At 40.5% G+C, this 16,689-nt stretch overlaps 1 protein-coding gene across 1 annotated transcript in view; it reads right to left on the reverse strand.

The window, feature by feature from the left end:
• SLC34A2 (solute carrier family 34 member 2) overlaps nucleotides 1-16,689 on the reverse strand; it is a 128,256-nt gene that overhangs the window by 50,275 nt on the left and 61,292 nt on the right. The window contains exon 9 of the mRNA XM_086964010.1: nucleotides 9,678-9,773. Coding sequence (XP_086820136.1) covers nucleotides 9,678-9,773 — 96 coding nt within the window. The remainder of the gene's footprint in view (nucleotides 1-9,677; nucleotides 9,774-16,689) is intronic.

The following is a 16,689-nucleotide window of genomic DNA, read 5'->3' on the forward strand; positions in this document are numbered from 1 at the left end:
ACTATCAACATTGTACAGATATGCTGGTTCAGAAACCAGGGGCTGAGTTGGAATAAATGGTCTAATTTTCCTAAGATCAGGAGGAGCTTTGATTAGATGGGTGTAAAAGTAACCAAGTGGGTGTACACATACACTGTTCACATTGTAAACTAAGGAGGCTGCTCTTAATAAAACTGTTGCCACGTGTTGGGGATGTTTAAAGTTGACAACAATACAATCCCCACTAGATGTTTTTCTGGACGGGCCTATCCAGTTCACCCTTCTAGTTGACAAAATTTGATCAGAGTATGCGATTGGGAAACCGCATTTGTTATTCAACCATGATACCGTTTTGTTTTTTAATAAATCATGGGATTCCTCATATGACTGAGCTGATTGAAGATCAATGAGCGGGACATTCCTTAGGACAGCCACATAAGGTGCACAGTCTGGAGGAAGGTTGATATAGCGACTTTTCTTTACTCGTCTAGTGTCCGGGTTACCCTCTGGAACTACTATAGCCTGTTTATTCTGACTGATTGGAGTTGCAAGGTCAAGTGGGGCAGGTTCAATTACAGTTATTTGCTGGCTAGTTTGCTGTAAGTTCATTCTGCCAGTACCCTGCCCATCTCCATTATGGCCCTTATCCACTGCCTTAAGTCTTACGGCTGGGACCGAGGCCAGGTGTGTTGCTATCAATCCACCTAGTCTATTAACTTCTAGGGCCATAGCATCCAATTTAGATGCCAGTGGTTTCATTAACTCTTCTATCTTTGCCTCTATTTTTGCTTCAAAGGTGCTAATCAATAGGGCAAATTGCTCCGGATTTAAATTTATGGCAACTACATTTTTTCCATTATGTGAATCAGTTCCACTAGTGTGGCTATTTGGGGCTGATTGAGCTATTTCTACTCTTTTTTTTACCATACTTCCCCCCACGTTTGGTCTGTGGCTTTCTGCAAGATCTCACTGGTCTGGAGATAGGCAATGGCTGTTCTAATGCCTCAATAGATATATTGGGTAAATTCTCATTGGACTCAACATGGACCTGCGCTTCAGCTACTATGACAGACCTATTGCCCACATCAGGGATGTCAGCAACAGCTAAATCTGCAACTGGGGACGACATATCTTCATTTGACACCAGATGACTATCTTGACCAAGCGAGGCCCTACGTTCGCTATTAATTTGGTGCACCTTTTTTAGCAGATAATTATCCATAGTACCCAGCCCAGATGTGGCCTTACCAATTTTGGATTTGGACAAAGTCAGAATTTGGGGAAAGAAAACAAACTTCGAATACACTTTATTCTGTTAACAAATATGAAGGTCTCAATTTGTGGATGTATGAATCATTGGATGCAGGAGCAAAGTCTGTGGCCCAGCCCAGCCTCCTCTGAGGGCCTAGGAGGGCCCCCCCTTTGCCCGGGCTTAGCCCGGCGCTCGCCCGCACACGTCCCGCGATGCGGAGGAAGCCTCTCCTCTAGCGCTTGGACGCCTCCGGGCAGCAATTCGCGCTCTATAAGTTCACATCCTATCCTATCCTATCCTAATAGCGCCGCGGGGCACGATGTTGCCAGGAACCGGAAGTGGCCACAAAGCTAGCTGGGAGCTGTAGTCTCCGGCTGCAAGGTGGAGGAAAGCAGCGGTGGTGAGACTCACAGCGTTAGCCCCCAAGAAGCAGCAGCCCAGGTCAACGTGCCAGCAGGTGAGTGCACGCTCCAAGCTTCGTGATGAAATGCCCCCCGCTTCACCGAGGAAGCCTCTCCGCTTTAATGGCGCCTCCGGGCGTGATGTTGCCGGGAACCAGGAGTGGCCGCAAAGCTAGCTGGGAGCTGTAGTCTCCTGCTGCAAGGCGGAGGAAAGCAGCGGCGGTGAGCCTCACAGCGTTAGCCCGCCAGAAGCAGCAGCCCAGGTCAACGTGCCAGCAGCTGAGTGCACGCTCCAAGTTTCGTAATGAAATGCCCCCCGAAAGTCGTAAAGTTAGGATTTTATCTCAGATTACTTTTATGAATCGGGCCCGATGTGATTTGTTACTCAGCGTTCCAACTGTATTTGCATTTTTGTTACAATGAGCCTCTTAACAACTTTTGGGCATCCACAAATATTTTGTGATCACCAACAGTATATCTTGTGTGCAATATGGATGTCCTGTTATATCAGTATATTTTTCAGTGTATTATTTCTGATTTATTAATTCTCTGCTTGGATTAGGGATCACTGTTTTTACTACACTTCTATTGATAACAATGTGGAATTACTTAAGTTTTGTTCTTGGATGAAACCATAGTGTAACATTCTATTATAACTGGGAAATATATTGCAACCTTTTTCATCACCACAATTATTCCTTGACTGCTTGACCAAGCTACCATTAGAGTCACATAGTCCTGGAGAGGGCCCATTCTACTGGAACTGTGTATCCAGTGTCCTGGTTAATTTGAAGTACTTCAATGTCACTTGTGATATGGCTAGTTTGCCCCTATGGCTCCATGGATCAGGCAAAAGTCTGGCATTGTGGACTTGTAGTGCAGAATTGAATTTGAATCTAGGGGACTACGTTAATATAGCTCAATGCAAATCTACTCTTCATTCCCATTATAGCAAATATTTAGATTAGATTGTGGAATTATGTGCGTCTGTGCTTAGTGTCATGAATAATGAGTTAGTGTAATACCAGTGTGGAGAGAGCTTATAATAACTGGGCTTAAGTATTTCTTGCTACAGCCATTGTTAATGTACCAGGTTGTTCAGATGGGAGAACATTTTACTGTGACAAAACTAGCCCCAGGTACCTCTGCAGGACAAGAACAGAAACTATGTAACAAGAAGCCAGAGCACTCTCAAATAAAACATATGGAGAAACACAAATTGACTTTCAGATGGATATCTTAGGATGAATATGGATGAAAACAATAAAAACATGGCTCGTGTTCTTGAGACCGTTGACGTTTGTTCAATTCCTGTAGTTCCTGCAGCAGTGGCTGTCCCTGCAGATACTTTCCCTCAAAGTTCCTATATCCCTTAAGGGCGTGGTAGCAGTATATTTTTGTCAGAATATCATCTGGCACACATATTGTTCCCTGAATATTGCTTCTAAAAGTATCTCCCGACTGGAGATAATAGTAGCACATTCATACCCAGTGGGACAATATTTTTGAAAATGCTATTTCTGACACAATAGTTAAGTCAAACGATATTTCTGCCTATGATATTCTGACAGCCTAAAGATTTATAACAAATGTACTCAGTGGGTAACAATGTGTTGGCATGGTTGATTTTGTATGAACTCACATATGAGGCTTAGGACTTACACCTGAGGAGAGAGCAGCAGTTTTACTTAGCTGATTGTCTCACAGTAGAGCGGAAGTGATCATTGAATTAGAAGAGTCTCAAATACAGAAATATGGTGGCAGGACAGAGGTATTGATAGAGCTGAAAGAGTTGTAGTATCGCTTCTATTTGTGCAGAAGGTGCAGTGGCACTGGGGCACACTGAACCCTGATTTTTGCTGTATTTTATAACTTTACAGCAACCAGGAGGGCTATTACCTTCCTTGCGCTAAGGTCTATGACACACTGGCGTTGCTACTGAGTAAAGTAGAACCCTGTCCAATTCAAGGTAAAGTTCAAAGAAACCACAAAGCCAACATGTGACACATAGGAGTCCTAAATCTATAGCACAACCAAGAACTTGAAAATATGAATGAATGGAAAGTTGGTAACTTTTAAGAATCTCTTTCATTTGTCAAAAGTAGACCACCATTTAGATACCTGTCCATCAGCTCCCCTACGGAACCTTATTAGCCCTTCAGGCTAGAATAAAAGTAGGTGGCTTTGTTTGTGGGTCAGCACACAGCCAGCAGGATAGAACAGAATGCGCAAACTAGTGGGCAGTCCCAAATGTCAGATGACCATTTGAAGCAATATAGCATGAAATCCTAGAGTAATCCACTGTGTGCCCACAGATCCAAAGGCAGGAAGATACCCCGGGGAGGTGGTTCTAAGCCTGGAGTTATTAAGCATTTAGGGACTAAACATGGGAAGGACAGGTAACAGGATGGCTGTTAAATGTGCAAGCAAAACCCACATAAGTGATCACTTTAAGTGCCTTGGAAAAATAATAGGGTTATATATCCCCAACCTGGTGATTGATCTTGGCCAGGTACTCGAGGGCTTCTCATATACATATGGAGAGAATAACTCAACATTCTGACATAGGTGCTCATAGAAATTCGCTGTTTCCTGTGTGATAAACAGGACTGCAAAAGGGTGACTGCCTTGCCAGACTCCAGGGAAAATCACAAGATAGTTGTGAGATTTTGAAAAGGCAACATTGGTAATGCAATAGGAGAGTGGTACAGACAAGTATTATGGTGCCTCACTCTTCACCTCAATAAGAAAATTCTAGAGATGATCTTTCCATGGGCTGTGTGCTAGGAAAGTACTTCAGAGATGTGGGGATGGTAGACCAGAAGCACAAGTTCAGGACAATTTTAAGAATCTTTTATGAATCTTTTAAAATAAAGATCTGTTTGTAACTATTATTCAACTGACTCTTTACTCTTTTTTGTAGTTGCTCCTTAAATAGTTCAGCTTGCAATTCTATTCTAGCATTTCTGACTATGCTTGAAAATCCAACAATGGAGAAGAAAAGTTGATGTACCTGTAGTCCTGGTCATGCATTATAGGAATATTTATTGAAGCCATTATTGACCCACCTTCCTTCCCGGTTTCTCTTCAGTTATGGGAGTTGAATGCAGTAAAAGAAATATATGTCCATTCTCTACTCTGCATTAAAAAAGAACTGGGTCAGAAAGGGAGCTGCCAATACAATGCATTGTGGTAAGGGTGGCCTCGTACTTGGATGTTTCAATGCGTCTTTCATTCATCTCATTTAAAGTTATATATGCTCTAATGCTTGTCAGTGGCTTGCATTTGAACCTCCACAAAGCCTGGTACAAGAACAACCTGAATGTGTTGGCTTACAAAATTTGTGATTCTAAAAAGTTTAGAGGTCTGTTTCAACTTTTCATCCATTAGAAGCATTATCCTCCTCAGAAGTGCATTTCAGAAGATGCGTCTTCACTTTGTGCTCCTTTACTAGTTTGCCATTGATTCTAATGGCACCCTGATAACCCCACAGCTTTAAGAGGGCGGCATACTGTTTCATCCGTACCAAGATCAGTTCAGAGGTAAATACCTAGAACTTGAAAGAGACCACTGGGTTCAGAGGCAGAAGATGAGTTGCATGCACTCCCAATCACAGATGCCATATACTGAAAGATGTCTGAGTTTCCCAAAACAAATCGAAAATGTAGCAGAGTTTTTTCCTGCTATGTCAGTTTAAATTTGAAGCAAATATAAAGGGGGATTAATTTGCTATTATTTTGTACCTGACTTCTGGTAGGCTGGTAATTCTACATCTGGATTTTACTTTTAGTAGTAGTGCTTTATACTTTTCTCCTCCCTGATGCCAGGATGAATGTCGTCTTTTGCTGCTTTCTCATGGGCTATTTTCATCTACAAAATAGAACTGCAAGATTGCCAAAGGAGGTATACTCCCATTTGTGGGTTTTCCTCCTATCCGGGAACCTGTTAATGAGACACTTGGCACCTTTCACGAATATTATTCTATGCAGGATGCCAGAGTGACTATTTCTCAGGCAACCAAGGCCTTTTCAGTGTCCAGTCCTTGACAATACAGATGCCATGGTAAAAATAGATAAATGCTGAATAAAGTGTGAGATTTGAAGCAGACCACAAATTTTGTTCCTCACTCCTTGGCTCATGTCCAGGCCTAGCAAATACAGTAAGAAATCCAAGTGTAGATCTTAACCCCTTCGATGCTGATGACGAGCTCAGCTCGTCATCAGCCACGGTGGTCGTGTGCGGATGACGAGCTGAGCTCGTCATCTAACGCGGCTTTTAGAAAAAAGCAGCGTAGCGGAAAAATAACCGCCACAGCGATGCGGTTAATTTACATTTAAAATTTTCCCCCAACACAAATGCAGTAGAAAGGCATGAACTACAAGATATCCATGGTACAACCAACCTAACACTGAACATAAATCACTCATGTTCATGAGAGCCCTGGTCATCACTTTGTATTATCACTGGTATAAAACCTATAGCATCCTTCCTAAAACTCATTGACTTGCTCCAACAAGACTGGGACCTACAGAATTCTGCTCCATTCACTCTGTCTGGAGTCGGGGCCCAGAGGTGTCTGCAAAAAGCACTCCATCAATCTGCAGACAATAGTTCAAGTTGAAAACACTGAGGTACGTCCCGTGTAATTCTGAGCCACAGGTTCTAGAACGCTTACAACTGTCCTCATGAGTACAGCTATATCAAGCCAAACTGTTTAAACAATCTTGAACAATATCTAGTATCCGAAAATGATACACTGGCGTAATTGCCACTGGACTATAGCTACCTTTAAATGGCATATAGTCTGCCTCACTCCATTCACCAACAACCCTGCAACAAGTCCCCTCCGTAATCCCTCAGCAGGCAACTATACCATTCCTCAATACCTAAATCATAGCAATACAGCCTTTTCCATAGAATATTTGTGCAGCATCTCTCTTTTTTTGGACATTGGTTACAACATCCATTTAAACACAATAAAGTACAGCACAGGACCTATTGTGGCACAGATCGCTGAAGTGTCACAAGGGATATCGTATACCTGAATATGGGGGAAACATCCTTTACAACGCAACTTTTACAACGCACTACCATTACGACGCATTTTTTACAACGCAAGTCATTACAACGAATTGCGCTGGAGGGCGCTCTAGGATAGGGAATAGTTTAATTACTACCCAAAACCCCTTCCCTACTATCCACGGGGACTGGAGCTGGAATAGTAAATTAAACTATTCACTATCCAGCGCCCCCCCAACGCAAGTCGTTGTAACGGCTAGGTTGTGAAAAGTTTCATTGTAATGGCATGCGTTGTAAAAGCATGCGTTGTAATGACATACATCCGAATATGGTCATTGTTGACAATCTCTGCAAGTGTGCATATTATGTTTGCTTGTTTTAGATAATGGAAGTGATTTTATTGAGTCTATTGAGTTAATTCTGCCACGTCAGGCACTAAAGGAGGCTATGCTGTAGTGTGTGTGATTGTTATAAAAACAGGGGCTGACCCAATATAGTCCAAGGACCTGGGTATTCAGTAGTATAGACAACAATTGGTCCTTGACATAATTATACCATAGAAAATAATCATTACATTCGGTCACGTTGATTTACTCCACACGAAGACTGAATCTATACTCTTAATAACATAAGTAATACTAGCCCGCATTAACAAAAAATCACACAGTCAGTACCAACAAACCAATGGAACCGAAAAAGTCCAATCAGGACGGTCAGTTTAATATACAATATAACAAAGTTTGGAATTCAATGTATCTCAATACTTTACATGGATATTCAACCAAAATATATTTCTATAAAAAGAGAACGTGCACAGAGAAAGAAGTGAAGTATGTGCTCAAGTGAATGATCAAGAGGATCAGAGAAACATAGTGTAGGTTATTTATATACAAAGAAAAACGAGCCTGCCCTGGGTAACGCTTGTAAAAAATGTACTTCTTTTTTACTAGCTCGTATACTATATACAATTCCTTAGTCCTTGAATTGCACCAATGGCAATGGGATTAATGGGAAATGGGGCAGGGGACAGGGGTCAATAGGTGCAGGCTCCCAAAGGGGAATGTCGTCGACGTTTCGACCCAACCATACAACGGGTGGTTCAAGTCCTCAACAACGGGTCTTTATCAGGACGGGGTGATAGGGGGATGTCTTTCAGAGTGCACGTCAGTTAAAAACTACTATCATTGGGCACCCTTTTGTGGTGCTTCGGCAGGTTCCGCATTCCATAACGCGAGTTGAAGTTTGAAGTTGGAAGCTGTGCGCCACTGAGCAGAGCTGGAGGATTAATTACTCTATGCTGTTTACAGCAAAACGGGCACTCGATGTCAGTTTCTTTGAAAATACCACTGAATGAACGCGTTGGTAATACTTTTGGAAACTATCAAATATTGAGTGCGGACCAATCGTCGCACTGTCTGTCGAAGCACCACGAAAGGGTGCTCAATGATAGTAGTTTTTAACTGACGTGCACTCTGAAAGACATCCCCCTATCACCCCGTCCTGATGGTTGGGTCAAAACGTCGACGACATTCCCCTTTGGGAGCCTGCACCTATTGACCCCTGTCCCCTGCCCCATTTCCCATTAATCCCATTGCCATTGGTGCAATTCAAGGACTAAGGAATTGTATATAGTATATTTTGGTTGATTATCCATGTAAATATATGTACAGAGATACATTGAATTCCAAACTTTGTTATATTGTATATTAAACTGACCGTCCTGATTGGACTTTTTCGGTTCCATTGGTTTGTTGGTACTGACTGTGTGATTTTTTGTTAATGCGGGCTAGTATTACTTATGTTATTAAGAGTATAGATTCAGTCTTCGTGTGGAGTAAATCAACTTGACCGAATGTAATGATTATTTTCTATGGTGTAGTGTGTGTGATGTCAGTTCTGGTACCCTGTGGCATGTTGTACTTGGTTCTCCTAGTCTTCTAATCTTCCAGCCACTTTCATTGCACTACCAGTGGTACAATCATAAAAAACGGCGCTTGAAACAACTGTGTGAGGTTGAGCCTTGTGCATCAAGAGCAATGGTTTCTTCTATCCCCATTCATGAGTAGTGTTTTGATTGATTCAGTATTCATAGGTACCCCCATGGCCTCAAAGTATTTTCGTCTATCATTTACAGAAATTGCTCATTAATGTGTTATTTACTGTGGCACAAGGGAAGAGTCTTTCAGTTAAGGAGCTGTAAATGACCTACGCTAAATCTCTTTTTCTGGAGCTGGCTGTCCGTTCTTAAAAGGGACATTACATCATAGAGATCTTAGAGGATGGTTACATATTATTAGTTATATCAACTAAATAAATTCTGCCTTTAACAGGGATATTTTCACTGTTACCTGATGATAAAGTTGCAATTTTTCGGAATTTGTTTCCGCCCTCATCAATTGTAAGATTTTGCTAAGAAATACAGCTGTAGCATCGCTCCTGTTTCACACATTGCATACATCATTTTAATCTTAATAACAATTTGCTATATAAGGCATTATGACCTTCATGTATGAAGCTATTTTACAGTCGGTAAGGCTCCGATTCGTAAAATCAGAGCCTTTTCAGCCACAAAATGGAATTTTTTAATTCACCAAACCCGATTTGCAATTTGGTAAGTTGTTACTGAATCTCATAGATCTGCTACTTGGGTTGTGGAATAAATAATGATTTATTACTTGGAAGGTTACTTGAAAGATACCGAATCTTTCAGGTATGCATTCATGCTTTGCAACTGAAATCCAGTTGCAAAACATTATAATTTTACGAGATGGTAAGCAATTCGTAAATGGGAAGGGGTCCCATTTGTATAGGTTCACAAAAATGATTTTTTAAGAGCGGTCAATGGTTCATGAAATATTTTAATTTTTAACAAAAGCTGTGTCCCGCTGTAGAATCTCATTAAATAAAGAATGGATCCTACACATGTCTAAAAAAACTCAGCTACATCTTTGTCCTCATGAAAATGCAGCAACATTAATTTCCTCAGTGTAGACAATCATGAAACATGGCTTTAAAATATTACTTACAAGGAAATTCTTCACTTTGCACCAACTCTTCACAAGGCTCTTGTTCCTTACGGATTCATCTCCCAGGGCAATTTCATTTATTACTTTTTTATCAAGCTATGGTTAAAAAGAAAAAAAAAACATTTAGGAAATAATACACCCTGTAAGCTAATTTATTTAACGTCATGATTCTATTCATTTTATTCAGACCACAGGCAAGCTGTTAAGCAAATTATAAAATGAATAGACTCATAACGTGAAATAAAAATCGATTCATAGTATGAATAAAATATGATTAAAAGGTGACTTTGGAAACATAACTTTTCAAGTATTCTGATTTAAGCTCAACACTGTTGAGGCATGTAGTGTTGACAGTGGGAGGCCACATTTTGCACATGGAAACTTTCTTTCTAAGATTTGCTTAAAAAATGAACTCAATGAAATTGCTCCATATACTGTCTATTTGTGTCATTGTTCTGGGATGAAAAAAAGCTACATGGGGTACGGATGATTAAGTGCAATAAATAATATCTGGTAGATGGTTAAAAAGACATTCGAAATAATTATCTTTGAAAACTCTACAGCTCAATAGCTAAATGCTGTGGGGCAACAGTTCTGCCTCCTATAATGCTTGTTTTAAATATAGCAGTAATGGGAACAAAAGCAGATTTTTGTAACTCTACAGTGTGGCTGACTTTGTTAGTGTGAAGCAAACCTTCTTTGACCGCATATAGCACAGATGTGAGATGAAGGAATGCTACATTGTTCTATTAGTGGTTTTTCTGGTATGATTGATGCCTTCACTTTATTTAGGCATAACACGTGAACCCGAAGTCAATAGATGACTGAATTCAACACTAGGCGTAATTTATATAATACTTATACAAAATCCCCAAAATTATGTCATTACCCTACGTTACGTAATTACGGCAGTGTTTGTGGAAAAGTTATAGCAACCAGGACGTGTGTGAGTGTTCGAGGCAATTGGATTTTTTCTGTGCTATTTGTTAGTGCAAAATGTGTCTATGCATTTCATCCAAAAATATAGCACCGTGGGCCAGTTTGCGACCACATACTAGATCTGCCCTATGGACAAACCCTATTTTGCAAGTCGGTAACCTATTACCGACTCGCAAAATTGGTTTTGCAACTCGCTATTCGGAAGGGGCGTGCCAAGGGCGTCCCTTCCTAAAAGCAAGTCGCACTTCAATGTACGATTGGTTTGCGGCCGCAAAACACTCACAGTTTACCACCCATTCCAAAAAGGTGGTAAGGCACTCGCTCATGGGACGAGGGCCCCAGGGGACTCCTTCCCCTTTGTGACTGGCAGGGAAAATATTTTTTAAGAGCAGGCAGTGATCCCGGGGACCACTGCCTGCTCTTGAAAATGAAACAGGTTTGTTTCATTTTTCCTTTTTTAATGCATCCCGTTTTCGTTTCAGGAAAACGGGCTGCATTTAAAAAAAAACTGCTTTATTTATAAAGCAGTCACAGACATGGTGGTCTGCTGAACCCAGCAGGCCACCATCCTTGGGAGTGCTAATCATTCCCAATGAGGTCGCAAATTGCACCTGCCTCATGAATTTTAATGAGGCAGGCAATTTGCGACCCCATTTGGAATCATAAAAAGTGTCTGAGACACTTATATAAATTCAATTTTGTGAGTCGCAAATTGCGAGTTGCAACATGACACAATTTGAGAGTCACAAAATGGAAGGGTCGTACATCTGGTCCTAAATAACTGATTTGCATTTCACATAATTATACATATTTTTGCAGAATTTTCCTCAAATGTCACGTAATCATACAAACATCAATTATGCACACCCCTAGTCAACACAAGACTTTTGTGGACCCAACTCAGCCCAAACCCCATACTTTTGTACCAGTACAAAGCCAAACAGTTCGACCACCAAGAGCACTGCTAAATGTGTCTGCTCTCCAAACAACTTCCTGTCCCCATCATCCATTAAATTTACAGAAGCATATCACACATACTTCAGAGGTCATCAACCCCAACAACGTTAAGCCACATTAAACCCACATCACTGAATAGTACAAACTATGCCAATTCATAGAAAGACCTATCTTGCACACCTCTAAACTCCATATCTGTCAACACACACACTGTAATCAATTATTTATTCTCATAAAAGACTACAAATGACATGCAATCTTTATAGCTGATCCTGGCTGAATAACCACACTTCACATCTACTTGATCATCTTATACTTCAATACTTCAAAATGCTAAGGGCTCGATTTAGACACTGGCAGAGAGGACACTTCCTCACAACGGTGATGGAGTATCCTCTCTGCAAAGCAAAGTTCTACCTGTCTCATTTAGTGTCGGGTACCTCCAAAGGCTCTAAAGAGTCATGGCTGTCTGAGGCTTTGCTATTTGTCTACCCTTCCTATTTAGAGTGGGCGGACAAATGGCAAGTTTTTACTGTTCATTACCGGCAGGTAAAAACTGCTGGTAAGGTACAGTAAAAACCGTAAAATGACCCACACACTATTGGAGAAAACTCCCATGGCAAGGGCGGCATTGCTCTTTGCAGGTTGTGGAAAATTATGGCCTGATTACATTGCCTTGACACATGGAGGGAACTTCACTCAAATGTTGGAGAGTTCTCCTATTTTACACCCGCCTGTGGGTCCGGCCCAGTTCCTACACTACATAAATATTTCCTGTACAGCATAGGAGATATGAATGGCACTTCTAGCAGAGCCAGACACATCGCATACTCTGAATGTCATACTGGACCCAGACTCAAGTAGGGGTCTCACATACCCCAGCTATAATCAGCTTTGAAGGACGACATACACATCAATATGGCACCGGTTCAGGATAGGTGGGCTGTAGACCCTGAAGATCTGCTCACAGACTGGGAAAGGACGCTTGCTAGAGCCCAAGTGAAGGAAACTGGCAGCAATGCATGATTTTAGCTTACGCAATGTCATTGTCTGCACAGGGCTTCTCTAATGCCACAGCATCTGCACAGAACATACCCGGACCAGTCAGAGGGATGCACCAGGTGCATGGGGAACCCAGCAGATTTCTTTCATGTAACATGAGGATGTCTTGGCTTAAGGTCAATTGGAAAGGGGTGATGCATGAACTGCGGGAGGGTCACTAACTTCAGGCTGGAGCCGTGGGCTCACCATTGCCTTCCTGGCCTTCTGCCACTCCCTTAGGCAGGAAAGAAGATGGGGTGTAAATCTGCTTTATTGGGCCTGTTGTTGGCCGAGTGCTGTATTGCAATTCACTGGATCAATCCAGTTTCCCCTCGCTGGCTGGCGGGCACATGGGAATGGGCAGTGGCTGATGAGTGAAAGCTGAAAAGAGTGCGGATGGATGGAAATGCAGAGCATTGACTTAAAGAGATATGGGGAGAGATGATGAACTGTGTGGAGTGGAAGGAGGAAGAACCCTGCCAGCTGGGGAAGCGGAGGCCCCCTAGAGATGTGTGAGGGCCTGGTCTTACGAACGGGTACAGAGGCAGCTGCAACTTCGCCCCAACCCTCCGAAACCAGCTGCGAGATTTGGGATGCCTAGTGTCAATCGTAATACGTCCTTCATTTTTCTGGTTAACTATATTGAGCAGGAGGATACGAGGGGCAGAGTACCCCCCTTCAGCTGGCTGGGGTGGCCCACCCTTGCACACAGTGTACCGTCTATGTCTTTCTGAGAGACGATGCTGCAGAGTTTTTATGTGGCGATCTATTTATGTACAAATGACAATAAAGACATTTTGTTAAAAACCTTTAGACTTGACCCAGTCCAGTGCAACTAGATAATCACTTTGGGCTTTTTGGCACTATATCTACTGAATAGTTTAAAAATTAATTTGTGCGGTTCTACTTATTAGACTTTTGTTGTTTTGGTGTCACGTTTTTCATTAAAATGTACACTATTCTTCTAAATTGGTTTCAGATTTTTCTTTGTAGTGTTTTCTCTTAAGTACTGTTTGAGCGCTGCATAAATACTTTACACATTGCCTCTAAGTTAAGCATATGTTTATTTAGTGGCTTTTGTGGCTCACCTTGACAAGAATTGTTTATTATTTGCGTGCAGTTCTCACACCTTTCAACTAATAACCTACTTTCTTACAGAGGAGTACTGCACTATGAACACTCTGACAAATTTAGTAAAAAGGAGTTTTAAATTGGGGCCTGACAAATAAAATTGGAGGGCTTTTTGGATTATGAAATCCATGACAAACACCAAAGGAAGAGTCTTTAAGTTGTTTTACTCTGGGACACCTTTTTAAGATGTTCTCTAGTTCAAGAGGTTCCAGAGGGATCTGGCATCAGAGTTTACAATTGTAATTTTATGCTTAGGTTTTAGTTGTTAGTAAATTAAAGTATTTTGTTTTTGTTTGTAAAGTAAAAAATATACTGACTAAACATTGGTTAATTATGTGTTATTTTGTGTTTTCAAGAGTTGCATGTATCCACCCAACGTCACCTCCTCCATGACTAAGCCTTGAACTGGTCAGATATTAATAGAGTGTAGCTAGCGCTCAGTTTTGAGCCAATAGCAAGATGCCCACAAGGTGCTAGCTCCACTCCTTTTTTTGATAATTTTTTTATGGGCATCTGATTGGGCAGTAGTTGTTTAAAACCACTTATGGGGTGATTTTGTTGTTCATAACTGATAGACACATTGGTAACTCAGTCCTAATATCAAAAACAATTACATGGTGTAACATTCTGATAAGTACCATAGTTAAGGGTGCTACATTGTGAACTTTTTGATAAACAAAATAGCAAGAGTTTTCACATGGGGAACTCTCTGACAACCTCAATTGGAAAAGGTGTTACATTGTAAACAGTGCGGCAAACACCATATGAAGGGGTTTTATAAATTTTGTATTTTAATTAAGAGACTGCTTTAAATCGAAATCTAGTTGAGGAGGGACGAGAGCAGGACTTTCAGTGGGGAGAAAAATGTGCGGTCTCTAAAAGTGGCATGGGAATGTAATTAAGGGTGTGGCTTAAATATGCCAATTACATTTCCGTGATTCCCATTCACCAGTAAACACTGCATTTTCTTTTACTTTCGTTTTTCCAATATTTTGACAATTGTGTACCTCCGTCACACACATTTGCACAGAATCCCAATTGCAACTGTAATGCATGACCATTGCTCTGTGCACTCTGCAGAGAGGCCAAGGATTGAACACCTTTCTGACACACTGACAGGCACTGTGAGAAACTCGCACTGCCTTCTGCCTGCTTTTAATCCTGACCTGTTATAAGCACATGGACGCCTCTCTGTTCAAAGTATGCACTATACAAGAGTAATATGCTAAGGGAAAAAATTACAGAAACACAACATCTTGACAATAACAAATACTCTTCGGGAATGCAAGATTAAGTAAATGTGAAATACAAACAGCAGCCAAATTGCTGTTACCTTAACGTTTTTACTTTTATTCGATCAATATTTTTGCAAATAAAGTTAGGAACATGAATACAAGACCTGATGGGGACACGTTTCAATGTCCATTTTTGATTACTTCCAGATCTGAGGTTAAGGCAAACCTGGCCCACTTGGAGAGAGTGGTCTGATTTGTATTGAGTCCATAACTAAATGTATCTTAGTATTTATTTGTGTTTGTATTAAATAGCTGTTTTACTTCTAAAGTAAAGGCATTGAATACACATTATTTCATTAAGTGTTAATATAAGCTTTGTGGATTTCTGAGTTTGTGATACATATCATCTCCCTCAACAAGCCTTGGACTGCTCTGCTTTCTGAGCCTTAGAATAAAGAGCAGCTGTTGTTCCTTTTGGATCCATCAGCAAAGCGGCTCGAGTAAACAAGAGGTAAAGACATACTTTTCTCAATTAGAATTAAGTAACACCTTGTTGCCTTGAGACCCCCTGATGAACTGAAATGAATCTGCAATCCTATTGCCAGTGCCAACCCTGCTCTTGTCCATACCACCTGCGTGGTATGGCAGAAAAACAGCAATAGCACGGTGCATGTGCCAGCAGCATAAGCACAATATGTTTATGATGTGCTGTTTATTCCTATTTCTAAAATGGCCACTGTAACCAAATATCATAATGCACCATCATGTGCAAGGGGCGGATGTATGACGTTACATTGCAAACTTTTACAACGCACACCGTTACAATGCAATTTTTACAACACAGATTAATTTACAACGAATGCCTTTACAACGCATGACATTACATAGCAGATGCTATTACAACGCATGCCATTACAACGTAAGTATAGGTAAGTATATTATTTTATTAAAATATGTAATTAATTAAAATTTAATTATTTTAATAAATTAAAATATTTTAAAATAAATAATTTGTACATATATATATATATATATATATTTTAAAAAATAGTTTAGGTATTTAAAAATAAAAATCTAACTCCAGGGGAGTGTAATAGTAGGGTAAGTGCTGGATAGTGTAGGGTAAAAAAATTACTTCAAGTTTATTTTTAAAATAACTATTATTAATTAAGTATTATCAATAAATAATAAAATTATTACTTTTTTAAATTAATTTAAATTATTTATTTTAAAACTGAACCCTAAAAATACCCTAGTTCCCCAAAACCCTAAAAATACCCCTGTCCTCCAAAATCCAAACCCAACCCTGAACCCTAAAAATGCCCCTGTACCCCAAAACCCAAACCCAGCCCTGAACCCTAAAAATACCCCTGTACCACAAAACCCAAACACAACCCTGAACCCTAAAAATACCCCTGTACCCTAAAAACCCAAACCCAGCCCTGAACCCTAAAAATACCCCTGTACCCCAAAACCCAAACCCAGCCCTGAACCCTAAAATACCCCTGTACCCCAAAACCCAAACCTAGCCTCAAACCCTAAAAATACCCCTGTACCCCAAAACCCAAACTATATATAGAACTACTTTAATTAATGTATTTTATTTATTTTTAATATTTTTGTAATTAAAAAAAAGGTTAAATAAAATGATATACTTACCTATACTTACGTTGTAATGGCATGCGTTGTAATAGCATCTGCTATGTAAT

This window comes from Lissotriton vulgaris, chromosome 3_2, assembly GCF_964263255.1.
Source record: "Lissotriton vulgaris chromosome 3_2, aLisVul1.2, whole genome shotgun sequence".
In the NCBI taxonomy this organism is placed as follows: Eukaryota; Metazoa; Chordata; class Amphibia; order Caudata; family Salamandridae; genus Lissotriton; species Lissotriton vulgaris.